The 19,763-nt window shown below is 41.6% G+C and overlaps 1 protein-coding gene across 1 annotated transcript in view; it reads right to left on the bottom strand.

Annotated features, from left to right (window-relative positions):
• The window catches only part of ca10a (carbonic anhydrase Xa), a 528,995-nt gene extending 509,800 nt beyond the window's left edge, over positions 1–19,195 (bottom strand). The window contains exon 1 of the mRNA XM_060939091.1: positions 19,135–19,195. Coding sequence (XP_060795074.1) covers positions 19,135–19,195 — 61 coding nt within the window. The remainder of the gene's footprint in view (positions 1–19,134) is intronic.
• Between the last annotated feature and the right edge of the window lie 568 nt (positions 19,196–19,763).

Genomic DNA, 19,763 nt, shown 5'->3' with positions numbered 1-19,763 from the left:
CTTTCTCTGTAGCAGCCTAGCACTGCTCTTTGTGGGTATTTTCTCTACAAGGCGTCGAAATGTGGTGAGTCAACAGTGGAAACAGGTAATGATATAGTCAGCAATGAGCTTATTCACATCCTTTCCACGTAACTTCTCTCAACCACCGTTTTCTGTTCTGAAGTGCAGTTGTGGTTGTTTACCCAGAGTACGTATATGCATCCCTATCAGCGCCTGTGTTTTTTTTTTTCCCACAAGTTTCATACTACTGTGTTGCAACATCAGATGCTTCAATAAACTCGATGATGTATTTTTCACAGTTGAAAGCATTTTATTGCTCAACTGACAGAGTTTACAACGGACGACAGTATTCTTTGCATCTCTGGTTGTCACAAATTCAAACTCAGGGCAGTATTTCCAACTTCGTAAAGCAAATTTCTCTTCCACTAGCATGAGCTCATCCTCCATCATTGTTTGTCTGACCAGCTGCACATTCATGTCACAGTAAGATAGCCTAGCTCAGACAAAATTCAAATTGAGTTCAGGTAACGAGGTGATACTTGGATTGGTAACTGCAATATAATTACCATTTTAGAAATTGTAATCCATTACATTACTCATTACTGTGGAAAGTATTTGAATTACAATAGCAAATTACTGAGGAACATGTTACTGCCCAACACTGTCCATTTTATCATTTTTGTTTTGTGAGTAACATAAAGGTGCTACAAAAATAGATATTTTGTATGCACCAAGCACATCATGAGGTCTGTTAGCCCCTGAAAGGGCTCAAACCTAAAACCTGTAGGGAAACAAAATGCAAGAGAAGGATAGATGAAATAGTACGGACAATCCAACAGATGAACAGCTCAAGTGTGAGTCAGGACTTGAACCAGGGAACACCAGCATGCCAGTGTTCCCTGACATGTTCACAAAGGCATCGCTAGCTACAAACTGTTGGCTGTAGTATGTCTAATGATTTTCATTTCAGTTGGAGAACCACTGATACTAATGCAGCTCTGATTTTTATAATGTTACAGTGTTATGGGCAGGAATATGCCAAGTATGGCTCCAGTGCATCGTCAAGCCATGATTTCTGACCCGCCCAAAAACCCTGAACACAAAAATGATGAAACTGTTTCACAGTCCAAGTCCACAATTCAGTACATAGTTCACAGTCTTTTCTCATGTTTTCAGCAACTGTTGCATTTTCTAACATGCGTAATGTGTTTAGAAACAGACTTTAAAGCGGTCTCAGGAATCCCTGCTCAATATTGTGGCTCTACAGCTGATCATTTCAGGAGGACTGTGTGCTCAAAAGCATCATTTGTTTGAGTCAGAGAACTGACAGTAATACAAAAGTGACAAATTGAGCCGATACAAGTGCACTGCATTTACCGAGCACATTAGCATCTCTCAGAAACACGGCCATACTCTGGATAGAGAAGAATGGATCAACGAGTTAATCATGTGACTTAACAGAATTTGTCAGTTTGAAAACAACAGGGAATTTAAAGTCATACAATGCACCACAATGCAGATACAGTATAATATACTGGAGTCACATGAAACCTTGACACTCCATTTCTATACAGTGTCTTACAAAAGTATTCATCTCCCTTGGTGTTTGTTCTGTTTTGTCGCATTACAAGCTGGAATTAAAATGGATTTTTGGAGGGTTAGCACCATTTGATTTACACAACATGCCGACCACTTTAAAGGTGCACATTGTTGTTTTATTGTGACACAAACAATAATTACGATGAAAAAAAAAAACAGAAATCTGGAGTGTGCATAGGTATTCACCCCCCCCCCCCCCCCCCCCCAAAAAAAAAAAAGTCAATACTTTGTAGAGCCACCTTTTGCTGCAATTACAGCTGCAAGTCTCTTGGGCTATGTCTCTATTAGCTTAGCACATCTAGCCACTGGGATTTTTGCCCATTCCTCAAGGCAAAACTGCTCCAACTCTGTCAAGTTAGATGGGTTGTGTTGGTCTCCAGCAATCTTCAAGTTATGCCACAGATTCTCAGTTGGATTGAGGTCTGGGCTTTGACTTGGCCATTCCAAGACATTTAAATGTTTCCCTTTAAACCACTCCAGTGTAGCTTTAGCAGTATGTTTAGGGTCATTGTCCTGCTGGAACGTGAACCTTCATCCCAGTCTCAAACCTCTGGCCGATTCAAACAGGTCCAGAATTGCCCTGTATTTAGTGCCATCCATCTTTCCTTCAGTCCTGACCAGATTTCCTGTCCCTGCAGATGAAAAACATCCCCACAGCATGATGCTGCCACCACCATGCTTCACTGTAGGAATGGTGTTCTCAGGGTGTTGGGTTTGTGCCACACATGGCATTTCCCATGATGGCCCAAAAGATCAATTTTAGTTTCATTTGACCAGAGAATCTTCTTCCATGTGTTTGGGGAGTCTGCCACATGCTGCTGGGCAAACTCCAAATGTCTTTTTTTAAGCAGTGGCGCTTTTTTTGGCCACTCTTCCCTAAAGCCCCGCCCACTCTGTGGAGCATATGGCTTAAAGTGGTCCTATGGACAGATACTCCCATCTCCGCTGTGGATCTTTGCAGCTCCTTCAGTGTTCTCTTTGGTATCTTTGCTGCATCTCTGATTAATGCCTTCCTTGCCCGGTCTGTGAGTTTTGGTGGGCGGGGCCTTCTCTTGTCAGGTTTGTAGTGGCACCATATTCTTTCCATTTTGCTATAATGGATTTAATGATGCTTCCTGGGATATTCAAAGTTTGGGATATTTTTTATAACCCAACCCTGATCTATACTTCTCCACAACTTTGTCTCTGACCTGTTTGGAGGCTCCTTGGTTTTCATGTTGTTTGCTTAGTAGTGTAACAGATTCAGGGTCCTTCCAGAACAGGTTGATTTAAACAGACATCATGTGACAGATCATGTGACACTTTGATTGGACACAGGTGGAGCTTACTCAACTAATTATGTGACTTATGAAGTGAATTGGTTGGACCAGCTCTTATTTAGGGGGTTTCATACAAAAGGGGGTGAATACTTATGCACACTCCAGATTGCTGGGTTTTTTTATTTTAATTATTGTTTGTGTCACAATAAAACAACAATTTGCACCTTTAAAGTGGTCGGCATGTTGTGTAAATCAAATGGTGCTAACTGTCACGCTCCCGGGTTCACCCAACACTCAGGACTCCACTTCCACAATCCCCCTCACACACTAGTCACTACCACGTGCAGTCCGTCAGCCAACCTGGAGCCACTTCCTAGGAGTGGCTCCCCTGAGTTCTAATCATCATCACCTGTACCTTTTTCTTTATGTATGTATTTACTGTATACCCCTTTGTTTGTTGTGTTCTTTGCCCAGTATTGCCTCTACATTTTGTGAGCCTACTGAGTGTTATTATTCTGATTGTATTCCTGTGTATGACCTGTTTTGCCTAGCTCTTCTGTTTGTTTGCTCGGTTCTCTTACTTCCCAGTTTCTCGATCCTCGCCTGTTTTCCGATTACGATTTGCCTAGCCCTTGTGTTTAGATTGCCTGTGTTTTTCTGATTCCCGGTTCTTGGACTGTTGCCCGTTTCCTGACCACGATTTGTTACTGTTTTGGATCTCTCGGTATTGACCTGGCCTGGCTTTTGTACATTGTCTTTTTCCATTGTGCTTATTAAAACCTTGAGTTCATTCATCGTCCGTGAGTGTCTGGTTTGTTACAGCCGCATTACACTAACCCTTCAAAAATCCATTTTAATTCCAGCTTGTAATGCGACAAAACAGGACAAACACCAAGGGGGATGAATACTTTTGTAAGACATTGTAATTACATTAACATATGGCTAAGAATTTAGATCCACTCTCAAGCTGCATCTGAGCAATCGAAAAGAATGTAAATGAGACTGTCATAAAACCAAACAGGAATTGAGGAAAAACTGGGTTAATGGACCATTCCAAAGTTCACAAAAGATCGACATGAATAACAAGGCAGAGCATGATGGGAGGCAAAGAGACTATTCTCTAAGAAGATAATAAGAGAAATATCGATTTTTAAACTTGTCACAATTGAATGATTTACTCTTTTGAGAGTACTTGATTGTTTCACTCACAATGGTTGATATGCGATCAGATATACAGGAGCATCTCAACATTAGAGTCATGAAGAAAGCAGGAATTTGATGAATCACCTTTTAGACATGTTCCATAAAGCCTTTATTTCCCTAGTGTGACTTAATTAATTCTGTTTTTAATCATTCACAAAAAAGAAAAAAGGTTTCAGAAAACATTGTCACCAAATATTATTACCATGGCACATTATTAGATACAATTTCAAAGCTTAGCATTTTAGAAAGTTCTTCCTAGAAACAGGTAAACATCCTGATTTTCAAGAAATATAATTAATAGTTGTGAACTAATCTCTAGTTTATACATCAAGAATACCCATTATCGTCGGGTTCAGATCATATTAGTACTAATAACAGAAGCAGTTTAAGTTTTCATTTAATTTCCTTGAGCTAACATGGTAAATATATCCGAGTTTGGTGGATGAGTTTCTCTTGGCATGGTCACAGTTGTGACCTCTGCTTTCCATTTTTAAATAATGGATTCAATCATGCTCTGTAGGATGTTTGAAATTTTGTATACCAAACCCTGATGTTTCCCAAGTCAAGTCAAAAACACTCTTGAGGAGTTAGGCGTGTCACTGTCAATGTCTAGAATCAAGAGACACCTTGATGAATGTACATATTGACAGTTTTCCTCAAGATGCAAACCACTGGTAACACTCAAGAACAGAAAGACCAGATTAGACTTTGCTAGAAAGCCTGCCCAGTTCTGGAACAAGATTCTTTGGAGAGATGAAACCCAGATTAACTTGTACCAGGATGAGGGGGAAGAGAAGAGTACAGTATGGAGAAGGAAAAGGAAGGTCTCATGATCCATGGTAGACCACATCATCTGTCCAATCCGGTGGACATGAACATGTACGGCTGCCAGTGGAACTGGGTCACTGGTGTTTAATGATGATGTGACTGCTGGTAGAAGCAGCAGGATGAACTCTGAAGTGTATGTAGAGATAGTTTCTGCTCAGATTCGGTCAAATGCTCCAAAAATGATAGAAGAGAGCGTCAGAGGACAGATGGAGAACAACATAAAACATACTGTGAAAGCAAATGAATATCTTCTCAAGGCAAAGAAACGGAATGTTCTTAAACAGCCAAGTCAGTCACCTGACCTCAACCCAACTGAGCATGCTTTTCAGTTACTAAATAAATAAATAAATACCTAGAAGGCAGAAAGACTCACAGAGGCATAAAAAGCTTTTCACTTTACTCACCCTCATATGTTTCCAGAACTTTGTGCCCTGGGCTTCATGTTGCTGTTCGTTTTGATATGTTCTCAAACTCTAGGCTCTTCCAGGAAATGGGTAGATTTATATTGAAGTCATGTGACACTTTGACTTGAAATCAAGTGGACACCATTCCACTAATGATGTGACTTCTGATGATAATTGGTTGACTTATCATTATCATGATGAAATATCATTACTACTTCCTGTTAAAATTATTTTACTCATGGGCCTTTTTTAATTAGGCGGACTTCTGAAAAACATATCGATGGCAGCAGAAATTGACTTTAGTGTTGTTGTTTTGTAGAAAGTGCCATCTTGCTGTCGTGTCGAGGTATAGAACAGCTTTAGACATTTATTTGATTCTTCCTTGGACATTTCAGTTTTGTCATTTTCAAACTTTTTTGAGCTTTTGAATCAATCTAAAAAAATTCAGCAAATTTTAATGCTTAAAGATAAAGAATGTAAACAAACCGGTGAAATGACAGGAACAATTTGTGAAAAATTCTATAACAATAATTCTCATCTCATCTCATTATCACTAACCGCTTTATCCTGTTCTCCAGGGTCGCAGGCAAGCTGGAGCCTATCTACTTTTATCCCATATTTGGTGGCTTTTTTTGTGTTTTTTGGGGTTTTGTTTTCAAGTAGAGTTTTTATTTTGTCCTCGGTTGGTTCAACAACACGCCGCCATTTTGTTTTTCTCTACTCACGGTATATGAGCTGATATCCTAGTAGTAGAGTAGCCAATCAGAATGTGTGATTGCTCATATTCAGTGAATGTCGAGAGAATAACATTGATGATCTCATTACAGTGGTACCTGTCGAGGGGCGGGGTTTATTAGGCAGCAAGAGAACAGTCAGTTCTTGAAGTTGATGTGTTGGAAGCAGGAAAAATGGGCGAGTCTAAAGCCACACTCACAACCCGCCATAAGTGCTTTGGACACGCACGGGTCGCAGGGTTTGGTAGTTCGCAACCATGCCGCAGGGTCGCAGTGAACCCGGGGGAAAGTTTGGGGGAGGAGTACGGGCAAAGTACTTGTCAAGTACAGGTTGCATGCCTGACTTCCTCGAGGCGTGGGAAAAGTTGCGCTGTTAGCCCGTGGAAAGCGTATGTCTGACGCACGTGATCAGTGTGTGTTCAGTGAGTATGGAGTGTGTGAGACTTGCATTTTACCAGTTTCCTGCGCTAGGAGTACAGGCCGCACTTGTGAAGCGTGTGTGATGCACATGATTAGCACATTACAATCACTCACACAGGTCATCTTTTTTTTTTCGTTTCCGTTTCCGGTTGAGAGTACGTCGTGCGCATTCTGGCTGCCGCTTCTCACCAGAGCTTTTTTAATTTTATTTTCTTTCTTTTTCAATTTTCATTTTTTTTGTGTTTGTGTAGTTTGATGTTTGCTTGAGTGTTTTCTCCACCGGTTGTGGTGTAGCTCCGGACCCAGTTTTGGGTGTTGGGTCCCTCCAGGCCTTGGTTCGCCATGGTTGATGCCTGCGCTCCCAGCTGTGGACTGCAGTGAGCTCGTTGCTCATTTAACATCGTGGTTGTCCAGCGCTCTGTGCTTTAACGCTTGGCGTGATGTTCCAAGTGATGTTGCTCGGTGGCGTCGCAGCGGCTGTGCAGGCGGTTTGGGACACACCAGCGCTCTGCGTGGCGGAGCTTCTCTGCTCGCTTTGTGGATCCACGGCGTGGTGTTTGAGCGATGTTGCTGACGGCGTCACGGCGGCGGTGCTGGAGATGTGGGACTCGTTTTCATGCGCTTTTTGGTGGGACTGTGGCTGCTACACCACGGGAATTACATCCTGACCCCTACTTGGTGGACTTTTTACTTTTTATTTATTTATTTATTATTTTTTATTTATTTTTTTTCCCTTTATTTTTAATTTATTTTTTCTTTGTCTATAATTGTAAAGCGTCCTTGGGTTTTTTGAAAGGCGCTATATAAATTCAACTTATTATTATTATTATTATTACTCATAACTTGTGTGTGACGCAAGCCAGGAGTGGGTTTAAAACCAGCATGTCTGCAGCATTCTGCATCTGTCTTTCAGCTGAAGAACAATATCGCTTCATGCTGCTCCTCAGCTTCTATCATCTGCCTATAAGGGTCCAACTCCCTCAGTCGTTGCGGTGGTATGGCGACAGCCATCTTCTTCCCTTCTACAATGCTACACGTTACATGATCTGTTCCTTGGTTCCTCCCCCAATATATAAACCCAGAGTCTTGTCCCTCGTGTCGTGTGTAGGTCGTGTGTGCTGCGTGACGCCACACATAGGGGTAGAAAGTGAGATGTACTTCTGTCTTGGGGGCCGCACAAATGGCAAGTGTGGAATACTTGTGTAGTACTTCTGAGGCACGTCACTCATACAATGACCGTGCGTCACTCGTGCATCTTACTGTCATCACAAAGCCCCTGCTAGCCGCGCTGCTGACTTGGTTCAGGTGTACAAAAGGAGTACAGGTCCCGCACATAGGGTATGCACTCTTGATTTTTCGCCAGACCCATAGAATTTGCATGCGTAGGACCAAAAGTCTCCACGGTCAGTCTGCGACCTTCTACGGCGTTGAACACACGCAAGCATCGCGCAAGTCTCAAGCACAGTTTTGCCAGTTTTTTTTTACTGTAGACCACCCATAGTAGCACGTATGGTGGGTTGTGAGTGAGCCTTGAGGATCTGAGTGACTTTGACAAGGGCCAGATAGTGATGGTGAGATGACTGGGTCTGAGCATCTTCAAAATGGCCCATCTTGTAGGGTGTTCCCCGTATGCAATGGTTAGTACTGAGCAAAAGTGGTCCAAGGATCCAAAGGACAACCGGTGAACCGGTGACAGGGTCATGGGTGTCGAAGGCTCAGTGATGTCCATGGAGCGTCAAGGCTAGCCCATATGGTCCAATCCCACAGAAGAGCTACTGTAGCACAAATTGCTGAATTTAATTTGATGTTATGTTTCATCTGATGCTTCTCTACATCTCCACCATCAAAACAACTTAATAATTTATGACAAATGATGAAACGAGGCTGATAATGCGCTTCCGAGTATTTGAGTTGCTGAAAATCAATGTGATGTGTATGTGTTAAATCTCGATGCTCAGTGGAGGTAATGGATGAAATCATGGCTTTATCAGGGATTATTTATCAGAATAAAGTGCAATGTACAAGAACTACAGTGTTGATGTAGATTAACTTATGTTTTCATATTATAAATATGATGCTGTGGCCTCAGAACATGAAAACAAACACTTCAGCTTTGCACAGACTGTTCTTATTACCTACAGTATATGCCTATATTTACCAGAGAGAGAGAGAGAGAGATACTTACATGAGGTTGTTGATAACTGATACTAGAGAAGAGATTGTTCATCTACAAGCTCAGCTTCTCATTTCTGGTTAATTTTTATAAAACTCAATATCATACAGTGCTGAGACCTTTCTGCCCGACACATAGCCATTTCACTTTTTGCACTTCGGTTTATTCTGGTTCCTTCTGATTCTTCTCGATTCTGGTTTGTCACAAAGTGTTGATAGATTTTCTCTAACAGCAGCTCTGATCATAGTGCTGGTACAAATTGCAGGTTTATATTGATGCGCTTCTTGTAATACGGTATCATTTCTATCGTAACAGCGCATACACAAAGGCTTGTCTGATGGATGCTTTAGATGTTCTCAGCTTAATAATAGAGAACACAGAAATCAATGAGTGAAGGTTTGTACTTTCTGGTTTCTTTAACATGACAAGCTGTTTTTTTTCATCTTACTGGCTTGAAGATAAAAAAAAGAGAGGCTGGTGAGGGAATGACTGTTTATCGCTGCTATAACATTAGTGGAATTAACTTGTTTCAGAAGTGTGCAACATTAAATGTAGCTGCAAACGGATATTGGGGAGTAACATCGAGAAACAGGGTGGTACAGATGCAGATGTCAAAGCAAGAATAAGGAAGGCGAGCATTGCATTTTTAAAGCTCAAAAATATCTGGAGCTCAAGTATATTACAAGAACAAACAAAAATAAGGCTATTTAATTCAAATGTAAAATCAGTATTGTTTTATGGTTCAGAGACTTGGAGAATGACAAAGAACATAATCAATAAAGTACAGACTTTCATCTACAACTGCCTAAGAACGATCCTGAAGATACATTGGCCAGAAAGGATCAGTAACAACAATCTTTGGTTGAAAACACAGCAAATACCAATGGAAGAAGAAATTGGAAGAAGAAGATGGCGATGGATCAGGCACATGTTACGAAAACCCAGCGACAAACATCACCAGACAAGCCTTGACTTGGAACCCTCAAGAGAAGAGGAGAAGAGGTCAGCCAAAGAACACCCGGCAAAGAGATCTCCAGACAGACGTCAGGAGGCTGGGGTACACCTGGACTCAGATAGAGGGAAAAGCACAGGACTGGGTCCTCTGGAGATCCCTTGTGTGGCAGCGGGGGCGTGGCCAAGTGTCAGTCTGTGAATGGAGGGTGGAGTCAGGGAAGGTAAGTAGTGGAATCACTGCACCTGATGGGAATTAACCTGTGTTTGTGTGTCTTCCCCAGTGACCGCGCCCTATAAGAGGAGAGGGAGAGCGGAGGAAGAGGTCTCTCTCCCGACCAGAAATGTGTGTGTGAGAGAGCGAGTGTGCACTGGTGGTGCAGCTGGCTGAAAAGCTATATATACCGTATCTTTAAAAATAAAAGAGTTTTGAGAACTCAGTTCTGGCCTGCCGTGCTTCTGTGCTCCACCCACCTGGTCAGATACAACACCTTGTTAACGGCCAGGAGGGGTGTCACGGCATAGAAGCAAACGGATAAAACATACAACATGGTGATCTTTTGTAAAACAAAGATGTGATCATTGGCAAATTGCTGTGGTTTCTGAGTCGTTTAATCAACCTGAAGTTGTTTTCTTTTTTATTACCTCCACCAACTTTGTTGGAGCAGGTTATGTTTCCACCTCAGTTTGTTTGTTTGTTTGTTTGTTTAACTTTTCCCAATGTAACTCAAAAAATAGTGAATGGATTTTGAGGAGATTTGGAGGAAAAGTGAGCCATGGGCCAAGGAACAATTGACTAGATTTTGATGCAAATCTGGATATGTATGTGGACCCAGGATTCTTTCTTTCTTTATTTATTTATTTATTTATTTTCCCCAGTGTAACTCAAAAAGTAGTGCATGGATTTTGATTACATTTCGTGGACAGCTTTAGTATTATTCTTGGTTCAAGTGATTTGATTTTGATGTTGATAATATGTGGCTTGGTTGAGGCATGAACTCTACTGAGTGTCCTTCTAGTTCATACTGGTTTAAATTGATGAGAAATTCAAAATACTTTTTTTTTTAAATAGAGGAGTGCATGCTCGCTGACAATTGTTGATGAGTTTAATATAACATTCAGTTTGAAACATTTTGTAAAAAAATGTAGGATGGTGAATTTAAACAAATCTTATAGCTTTTACACTCACTGGCCACTTTAATAGGAACTTGTTGTTGGTTCTAAGATCCCTGTTCTTGGCTGCAGGAGTGGAACCCAATGTGTTCTTCTGCTGTTGCATGCTGAGATGCTTTTCTGCTCACCACGGTTGTAAAGAGTTGCTATAATTCTGCCTGGCAGTTCAAACCAATCAGATACTGATATACTTATATAGCACCATTTCCATTAGTTCAATAGCGCTGGAATCATCATTTCTTACAGCTCAATTATGAAGGATGCAGCTCAACATGGCCAAGTTGAAGGCATACAAATGCGTCGCTGGCAGCTGCCATACTGCTCATCAGATATTCACAACTATGGGCAATTTAGTGTAGCCAGTTAACCTAACTGCATGTCTTTGGACTGTGGGGGAAACCAGAGCACCTGGAGGAAACCCACACAGATACGGGGAGAACATGCAAACTCCACACGGAAAGACTCAAACCCAGAACCTTCTTGCTGTGAGGCGACAGTGCTAACCACTACACCACCATGCCGCCTGTCCAATCTGTCCATTTTCCTCTGACCTCACTTATCAACAAGGCGTTTGTTTCCACCCACAGAACTGTCGCTCACTCACTCAGTGTTTTTTGTTTTCTGCACCATTCTGTGTAAACTCTAGAGACTGTTGTGTGTGAAAACCCCAGGAGATCAGCAGCTTCTGAAATACTCAAACCAGTCTATCTGGATCAAACCAACACCCAGACCACAGTGAGAGAAAGTCACACTGTGAGATCACAATGTTTCCCGTTCAGATGTTTGAACATTGTGAACATTAACTGAAGCTCCTGATTTGTATCTGTGGGATTTGATGCATCGTGCTGCTGGCGAGGGATCGGCTGATTACAGAACTGCAGAGAACAGCAGGTGCATGGATGGGTATGGCCTAATAAAGTGGCCAATGAGTGTATATACTTAAAGTATTTTCTAACTCTGAAAAAAAAAAAAATCTGTTTCAGTTTTGCCAGTAGAGTATTTCCCAAATGCCCAGTAAGTGGCTTAAAGCCAATTTTAAATGGAGGAAAATAAAACACAGAAACCAGTTAGTTAGCTGTCGAGACAGCCGACTAAATAATTCACCTTTTAATCATCTAATTAACCTTATAATAATGTTTGATGCAAACTAATAATAATAATAATAATAAACCTTTGTGATCTATGTATCTCTGAGGATCTGCCGTGGTTCCTCTGGAAACTTGCTTTCCAGTAGTGTTGCACTGATACCGATACCAGTATCGGCCGGGGCCCCGATCTGGCACTAAAATGGTGGTATCGGTATTGGCGAGTAGCAAGAAATAGGGTGCCGATACCATTTACCGATGCTAGTATGACACTTGAACGCAGCCTTCTCTCTCCCGACACTCACTACACTCTGTGTTGTGTGATCACACGTGATCACTGTGCATGCCTGCCAAGCACGCCAAGCAGCTATTGCTATTGACCTGCTCCAGACCAATGAGAGCTGGCCAATAGCCGCTCTTAGCCAATACAGGGGCAGCTTTTTCATACGGAGGAAAAACAAACCACGAGAAGAAAATGTCGGCGGTCTGGATATATTTCAGCATAGAAACTCCGGCGAGTACAATGGCTACATGCAAGATTTGCGCCCTGAAAGTTTCGAGAGGTGGAGTTAAATCGGCCAGTTTCAATACCTCGAACCTGATAAAACATTTGAAGATGAAACATGTGAACGAACACAAAGAGTTTCTACTGGATTCACTTTGTATTAGTCTTTTTCCTGTTTCACAAAGGTAAGCAGCAGCCTGACAAAGCCATGATAGCAATGATTTTACATCCAAGTATGCAGCTCTTCATATATATATATATACACACATTTCAAACGGAGTGGTATCGGTATGGTATCGGTATCGGCCGGTACTGCACAGCCAGGTATAGGTATCGGTATCGAGGCCAAAAAAATGGTATCGGTGCAACACTACTTTCCAGACAATCTTGAAGATGAATTTATGAATTTCATTTAAAAAAAAATACAAATGCAGAAGACATAAAATAATATCCAAAAGAAGTAAAGTGTTGTCATCACTCCAAGATCTCCCACTGGGTTGAGGTCTTGTGAGTGTGAAGGCCAAGTCCATTGCATACGATTTACACCATTTTCATCCCCATTCACTGAGATCTTGTGTCTTCCTGATGGGGGTGGAGCCATCCTGGAAGAGGCCACGCCCACCAAGAGAGAAACATTTCATTGCAGGATAATGGTGACCAGTCAGAAGAACTGCAGTATTGATTTGCACTTGATGCTTCAGTCTAAGTGTAAAAAAAAACACTTGGAGCCAAATCACGGCAGTGAACAAAATAAATAAAGCGCCCCCTATAGCCTGACAGCATAACAGAGCCACTGGTTTTCCTTTAATTTGTCATTCATCTAGAGGTTGTTAAAGTAAAAAAAAAAAAAAAGGAACAGTTGATGGTTACTCATCTTGCTCAAGTAAATATTCACTATATTTCAGTCAAAAAAAGACTGAGCGATCACTGCCCTCTGTGGCTTCAAGGACAGAAAGCAGGACACATTGCACTCTGAAGAGAAGCACTGATCCTGACCTGGAGCTCCTGCATGATGTTAACTCCCACTGCGACTCATATTTTATCCCCATAATACAATAACAGGGATTGTAACAGCAATCTGTGTAGCATACCTGCCTTCCGAGAACACAAGAGTCATTCTCAAAAAGCTTTATTGGTCAAAATTGTCAGAAACTTTGTAGATTCTGAATATTCTGTTTTATTCTCTCCACATTCACTGCATATGAGCAATTGCATATGATTGGCTATCTACTGCTAAGATATCAGCTCATATACCATGAGTAGAGAAAAAACAAAATGGTGGAGCACATCAAGTCAGATATATCAATTTGTTATCAATGATTTAAAAGAATCAGAAATAGCTAAAAGAATAGTCCCCCCCCCCCCCCCCCCCCCCAGTGTCTCCTGTTCCACACTCCAGCCCAGTCGGCGGTGGTAATGCACCTTTAAGTTGGTTTGCCAACCACCACAAAATCCTGAAAGAAGAAGAAAAAGAAAATGGCAGAGCGTGTTGCTGAACCAACCGAGGAGGAAATAAAAACTCTACTCGAAAACAAACAAAAAAAAAGCAACAAAATATGGAATAAAAGTATTTGATGGTAAAATATGTCTTTTTTATTTTAATTTTTCAAGAATTATTACCACATTTTTCACAAATTGCAAAAAATAAAAATGTTCTGTTTCTCAAAATCCAGTGAATGTGGATAGAATAACAGTTATTCCACTCAATCTCATTGTCCATGCTATCAGCTCATGTACGACTCAATTTCATGGAATAACTGTGAAATATTAATAAAATAGCTTTTTAAAATTATTCTAGATCATTGTCTACTATTCAAGTGTCAAGCAGAAAGAACCAAGATCACCTCTAAAGTTTGAGTTGAATAAATCATCCAGTGAAATGAAAGGAATCAGTAGAACAGGCTCAGAGATGTGGAGAGAATACGATCTGTCATGATGGATGCTTGAGGTGAAACATGGAACATCTACTTAGATTATATCGATCACTATGATTTCCAGGTCATGCGTCCAAACACGCTGAGAGATTCTTATTCTTCTTACTCTTGGTCCTCAGAATGCTGACTAAACTTCACCTGTAGACAAATATCGTGATAATGTGAAAGGCATAAAGAAAACGCAGCCTTGATAGTGGCAATAAATCATCCCCCAATTTCCAACAAAACTGGGACATGTTCATGGAACATTAATCCAGAATCAGGGGGAAAAAAATGGATGCGTGCGTCTGAGCATGAATATCACTGAATAATAGATCGATTGATCAATCGCTGTAGACTGTCCTGCCCTTATGTTTGAAAATAATGTTGCTGTTATTGGATTTGAGCACATTTAGCATTGTTTGGAGGTCAGAAGTGTCATTTTCACCCAGTTTCAACCACATCATTGGAAAATCTGACTTATCAAACTGTATGTGCTGGAAAGCTGCTGAGATGTCTCCTCTGAATGACTTCAGAACCAAGCCCAGGAGAATGTAGAAGAAATTTGGGCCTTCACATGAGCCCGCTCTGGACAAGTTTTGTTCTTGACATGGTGATATACACTCACTGGACACTTTATTAGGAACACTATATTATTACTGGGTCAGGCCTCCCTTTGCTCTTGAAACAGCCTCAGGTCTTGGTGGCGTTGATTCGAGAAGATGTTTGAAACATTCCTTTGAGATTCTGGTCCATGTTGATATGATTGGATCACACAATTCCTGCAGACTTTTCAAGTGCACTTTCATGCTGCAAATCTCCAGTTCTACCACATACCACAGGCGTTCTATTGGATTCAGATGTGGTGACTGGGGAAACCTTGGAAGAACACTGAACTCATTGTCTTGTTCATGACTCTAGTGTGAGGCAACTTTTACTTTGTGACATGGAGCTATGAGATGGTGGGTAAACTGTAGCCATGAAGGGACGGTCAGCAACAACACTCATATAGGCTGTGGAATTCAAAAGATAATTGATTGGGATTAACAGACCCAAAGTGTGACTAGTAAATATTCCCCACACCATTACACCACCTCCATCAGATTGGACTGATGACAAGGCATGCTGGGTCCATGAATTCATGTTCTTGGCACCAAATTCTGAGTTTGTGTCTCAGCAGAAATCAAGATTCATCAAACCAAGCTAGATTTTTAATTCACCTGTCCATAAGGCCAATGAGCTGTTGCCATGGCGTGGCGTCCGTCATCCACAATTCAGTTAAATCGTATCTCCTCCATCAGTTCTCCATGGATTTCCGTTCTGATTGTTTTGTTTGAAAGAACTCATCACTCTGCATAAAACTTGGTCATTCTTTTGTCAATTTTTTTTTTGCTAACAAGTTAGTAATGAAGCCAAATTAACAAATTTTCCAGGCCTCTCACTAGAATTGTATCTCCTCTCTCATTTCTCATCCGATTTCAGTTCTGGTCGATGTTTTGGGTCGATCTTCCCTCAGGGAACAAAACTTGGTCATTTGTTTGTTGATGTTCCTGTTGTAAACAGTTTGTTGTGGAGGTTGGTCCTCTCTCACATTGTCACATTTCAGTTCTGTTTGATGTTTTGGTTGTCATGGTTGTTTTGATGGCAGGCCAGATGAGATACTACACCCTTGACATTCTGGTTCCAATCTTCAACTGTCTAGTTTTGGTAATCCTGTGCCCACTCCAGCCTCTGCTTTCTGTTCTTGGTTGACAGGAGTGGAACACAATGTGATCTTCTGTTGTAGCTCATCTGCCTCAAGAGTCAACGTGCTGTGTGTTCTGAGATGCTTAACTGTACAGAGTAGATATCTGAGTTACTGGAGCCTTTCTGTCAGCTTGAACCAGTCTGTCCATTCTCCGTTGACCTCTCTCATCAACAAGGCATTTCTGTCTGTACAACTGCTGTTCACTGGATCTCTCTCTCTCTCTCTCTCTCTCTCTCTCTCTTTCTCTCTCTATGGCACAATTCTGAGTAAACTAGAAACTGTTGTGTGTGAAAATCCCAGGAGATCAGCAGTTATAGAAATACTGAAATTAACAATCATGCCATGGTCACAATCGCCAGGATGACATTTTGCCCCATTCTGACGGTTGATGTGAATATTACATCAATCTGCCATCCCGTATTTGCACGGTTTTATGAGTTGCTAATTAGATAATTCCATGAGTGAATTGGTGTACAGGTGTTCCTAATAAAGTGCTCAGTTAGCGTACATACAGCAGCTCGGTCTTGCTGAGATTTAGTTTCAGATGATTAGTTCACATCCATGATGAGATCCGTGCAGGAACATGGATGCCTTTGAGACAAATCCAATGTCCTCAGTTTTTTAAGAAAACACACAAGTTAGATTAAATTAGATTAGATATTGATCTGATATTAGCATCATCACAGTGACTAAGCAAGACTCTGGAAGCGTCTGTTGCTGAGTTACACAGTCGGTCACATGCACCAGTTCAACACAAGCCATATGCTACAACTGCACAACCATTCAGCACAACTTCAGAATGAGGTGACGCTCCATACTCTGTCTTCACCATTACTCACCAATCAGTGGCATGCTGCAGAATAAACAGGAAATACGACTCCTTGTGCATTTTACTGGCTTGAATTGTAGTTTATGCCTCTCGTTTAGAGATGTCATTACAGTGTATTTCAGCAGACAGCGGCAGTTGATCTGTGTCTGGTGATCACAGACCACCTGAATGAATAAGTAAGTAAATAAATAAATAAATAAATAAATGAGGAGGAATACAAAATGAAATGTCAGTGTGTCAGTCCCAGTGATCATGTTTCTCTGGACATGATTGTGGATGTGAAGAGAGTCAAGTAGTTAATTTGATTTAATTTAATTTATTTATAGGTCTGTTAATAAACCAAATACAGGTTAATGGCTGACTATCTATCTATCTATCTATCTATCTATCTATCTATCTATCTATCTATCTATCTATCTATCTATCTATCTATCTATCTATCTATCTATCTATCTATCTACCTACCTACCTACCTACCTACCTGCCTGCCTGCCATGGGAAGCCATGTCCTAATGGTTAGTGAAGCAGCTTAGAGACCAAAAGGTTGCCAGTTTGATTCCCTGGACCAGCAGGAATGGCTGAAGTGCCTTTGAGCAAGGAACCGAACCCCCAACTGCTTCCCAGGCTGCTCTGGGTATGTTGTATGTCACTCTGGATAAAAGTGTCTGCTAAAAGACTGTAATGCATCTATTTATTGATTTATTTATTTATTGACTGCCTTAGACATGCATTGAAATAACTGTATGATATTGGCTGAAATTGTCCCTTGCTGCTAATGGACTAATATGTGACAGGATGCTGGACAGCTCCTTTAATAGAGTTTTTTTTTTTTTTTTGTGTGTGTGTGTGTGTGTGTGCGAGATGTCAGAGTGTCTCTGTGAAAAACCAGTGTGTCCCTACAGGCAAGATTCCAAGCAGTGCTTCCCATACTTAGAAATTCCATAATATTAAATATTTTAATTGTTCAGGCCAAGATGTCAATAAACAAACAATAGCCTGTTTCTTTTAGACCACAGATCTCTGATAGGATAGGCAACTCAAAAGCAATAATCTCAGTCAACCTGCTTCATCTGTCTGAAATCCTTCATGCGTGTCGGAAACTGACCAATCACAGCGTCGGAATGAGCAAGGGTGTGGCTTTGCCGGAGCCGGTTTAAAAGAAACGGGGGGGGTCAGCACAAAGTCTTGAGAACAAACATGGATCAGTATAATAATAATAATAATAATAATAATAATAATAATAATAATTTAACAGTATTTTAAAAAATCCATTTTCTGAAGGTCCAATATCTTTTACAATCCGACACACACACACACACACACACACACACACACACACACACACACACACACAGAGAGAGAGAGAGAGAGAGAGAGAGAGAGGTCCATCCTTCCAGTCGGGTGTGTTTCGGAGGATGTGGAAGTGCGGAACCGGAACAAGTCCAGAACCCGGTACAGGGGTGGGTTCGTGCGTTATTCCTGTTTAGTGCGCACTTGGATCACATTCAGACTTGGCTGGCTATTAAGAGTTATTTCTGCTGCTACAGATGGGTGCGCTCTCTCTCTCTCTCTCTCTCTCTCTGTGTGAAAGAGAGAGACAGAGAGAGAGAGAGAGAGAGAGAGATGGGACAATACAGTATCTTGCTTTAAGGCTCCAACACTGTCGATACGGGACTGTGATCAAGTCCCCACTCTAGAGTTTATAACAGGGAGGAAGTACACGAAATAAATCGAGGCTAAATAAAATAAATCCAGCGCATCCCCGCAGCACTCACAGGGCTTTTTGGAATGCTGTCCCAGCATGCTGTCTCTGAGAAATAAAACCCATAAGTTTTCAAGAGACGCTGTGAGGATGGACGTGTAGTGATGATGATGATCATGAGGAGGGTCTGTCACTCCACAGTGCCCTTATAAGATTTTTTTTTTCTTTTGACATTTTGTTGATTTGTTTATATAAACGGATTGCATAACGGATAGAGGATGATAAAGATAAAGACATGGAGAGGGAGGATGCGCAAAAGTGCGTAAAGCAGGAATATTTGATGGGGAACAAAAAAACCAATCTCGCACTTATAAAGTGAATACTAACCCATCCATTCTCCATAAAAAAAAAATCCCATCATCTAATCTGTGATTACAGGAGCAGTCGGCATTCCAGAATCTGCAGTCCAGAATCCAAGGTGCATCTCAGATCTTTCATTTTGAACATCTTTACGCGCATTTTAACTTTTTTTTTCAAGGTAAGGAAAATCAGATCAAATCAGTCTCCATCCTTCATCCAAGCACCCAAGCGCGCGCTGCGTAAACTTACCTGTTGTACAAACGACGAAATTGGCTTGAAGGATGATCAGTATTTCCCAGATTATATCCATGTTTGGTTTTCTTCCTTCATTCCAGGGACATGGTGCTCCAGAAACACGGCAGAAGATCAGTTGCAGATGTCGAGTCCAACCAGCCTCTTTCCCGTTGCACACCTTCCACAAGGTAACATCACACACATACACACACACTCGCGCGCGCGCACGCGCTCCCGCGCACACACAGTCTCTCAAACGCGCACACGCGAAGAGAAAGGCGCGCTTATCTCGGAGACATGATGCCGCGCTTCAGAAACGCACTCAGAAATCCACTAAAATCCTCCACGCATGATGTGCTTCACCTGGCGTTTCTCTGCGTCCTCTCCGAGCTCCAGATAAAACACCAAAAGCAAACAAACAAACAAGCAAACAAAAAACCACCCGCACTTTGAACCGGTGCGCGCTTTAGTTTCCCGGAGAGGCTCTGAGACGCACCGCGGACATGATGGATCCGTCCCGATCCTGCAGAGAGTCGGAGTGAGAGAGGGGTGGGAGAGACTGAAGGAACACGCGAGCGTGTGTTTGGGGGAGAGAGAGAGAGAGAGAGAGGGGTGCTGCAGTAGTTTTAACTCAGCCTGGTAGT

Source organism: Neoarius graeffei, chromosome 14 (assembly GCF_027579695.1).
Source record: "Neoarius graeffei isolate fNeoGra1 chromosome 14, fNeoGra1.pri, whole genome shotgun sequence".
Lineage (NCBI taxonomy): Eukaryota > Metazoa > Chordata > Actinopteri > Siluriformes > Ariidae > Neoarius > Neoarius graeffei.
This window is presented reverse-complemented; position numbering and strand designations above follow the sequence as displayed.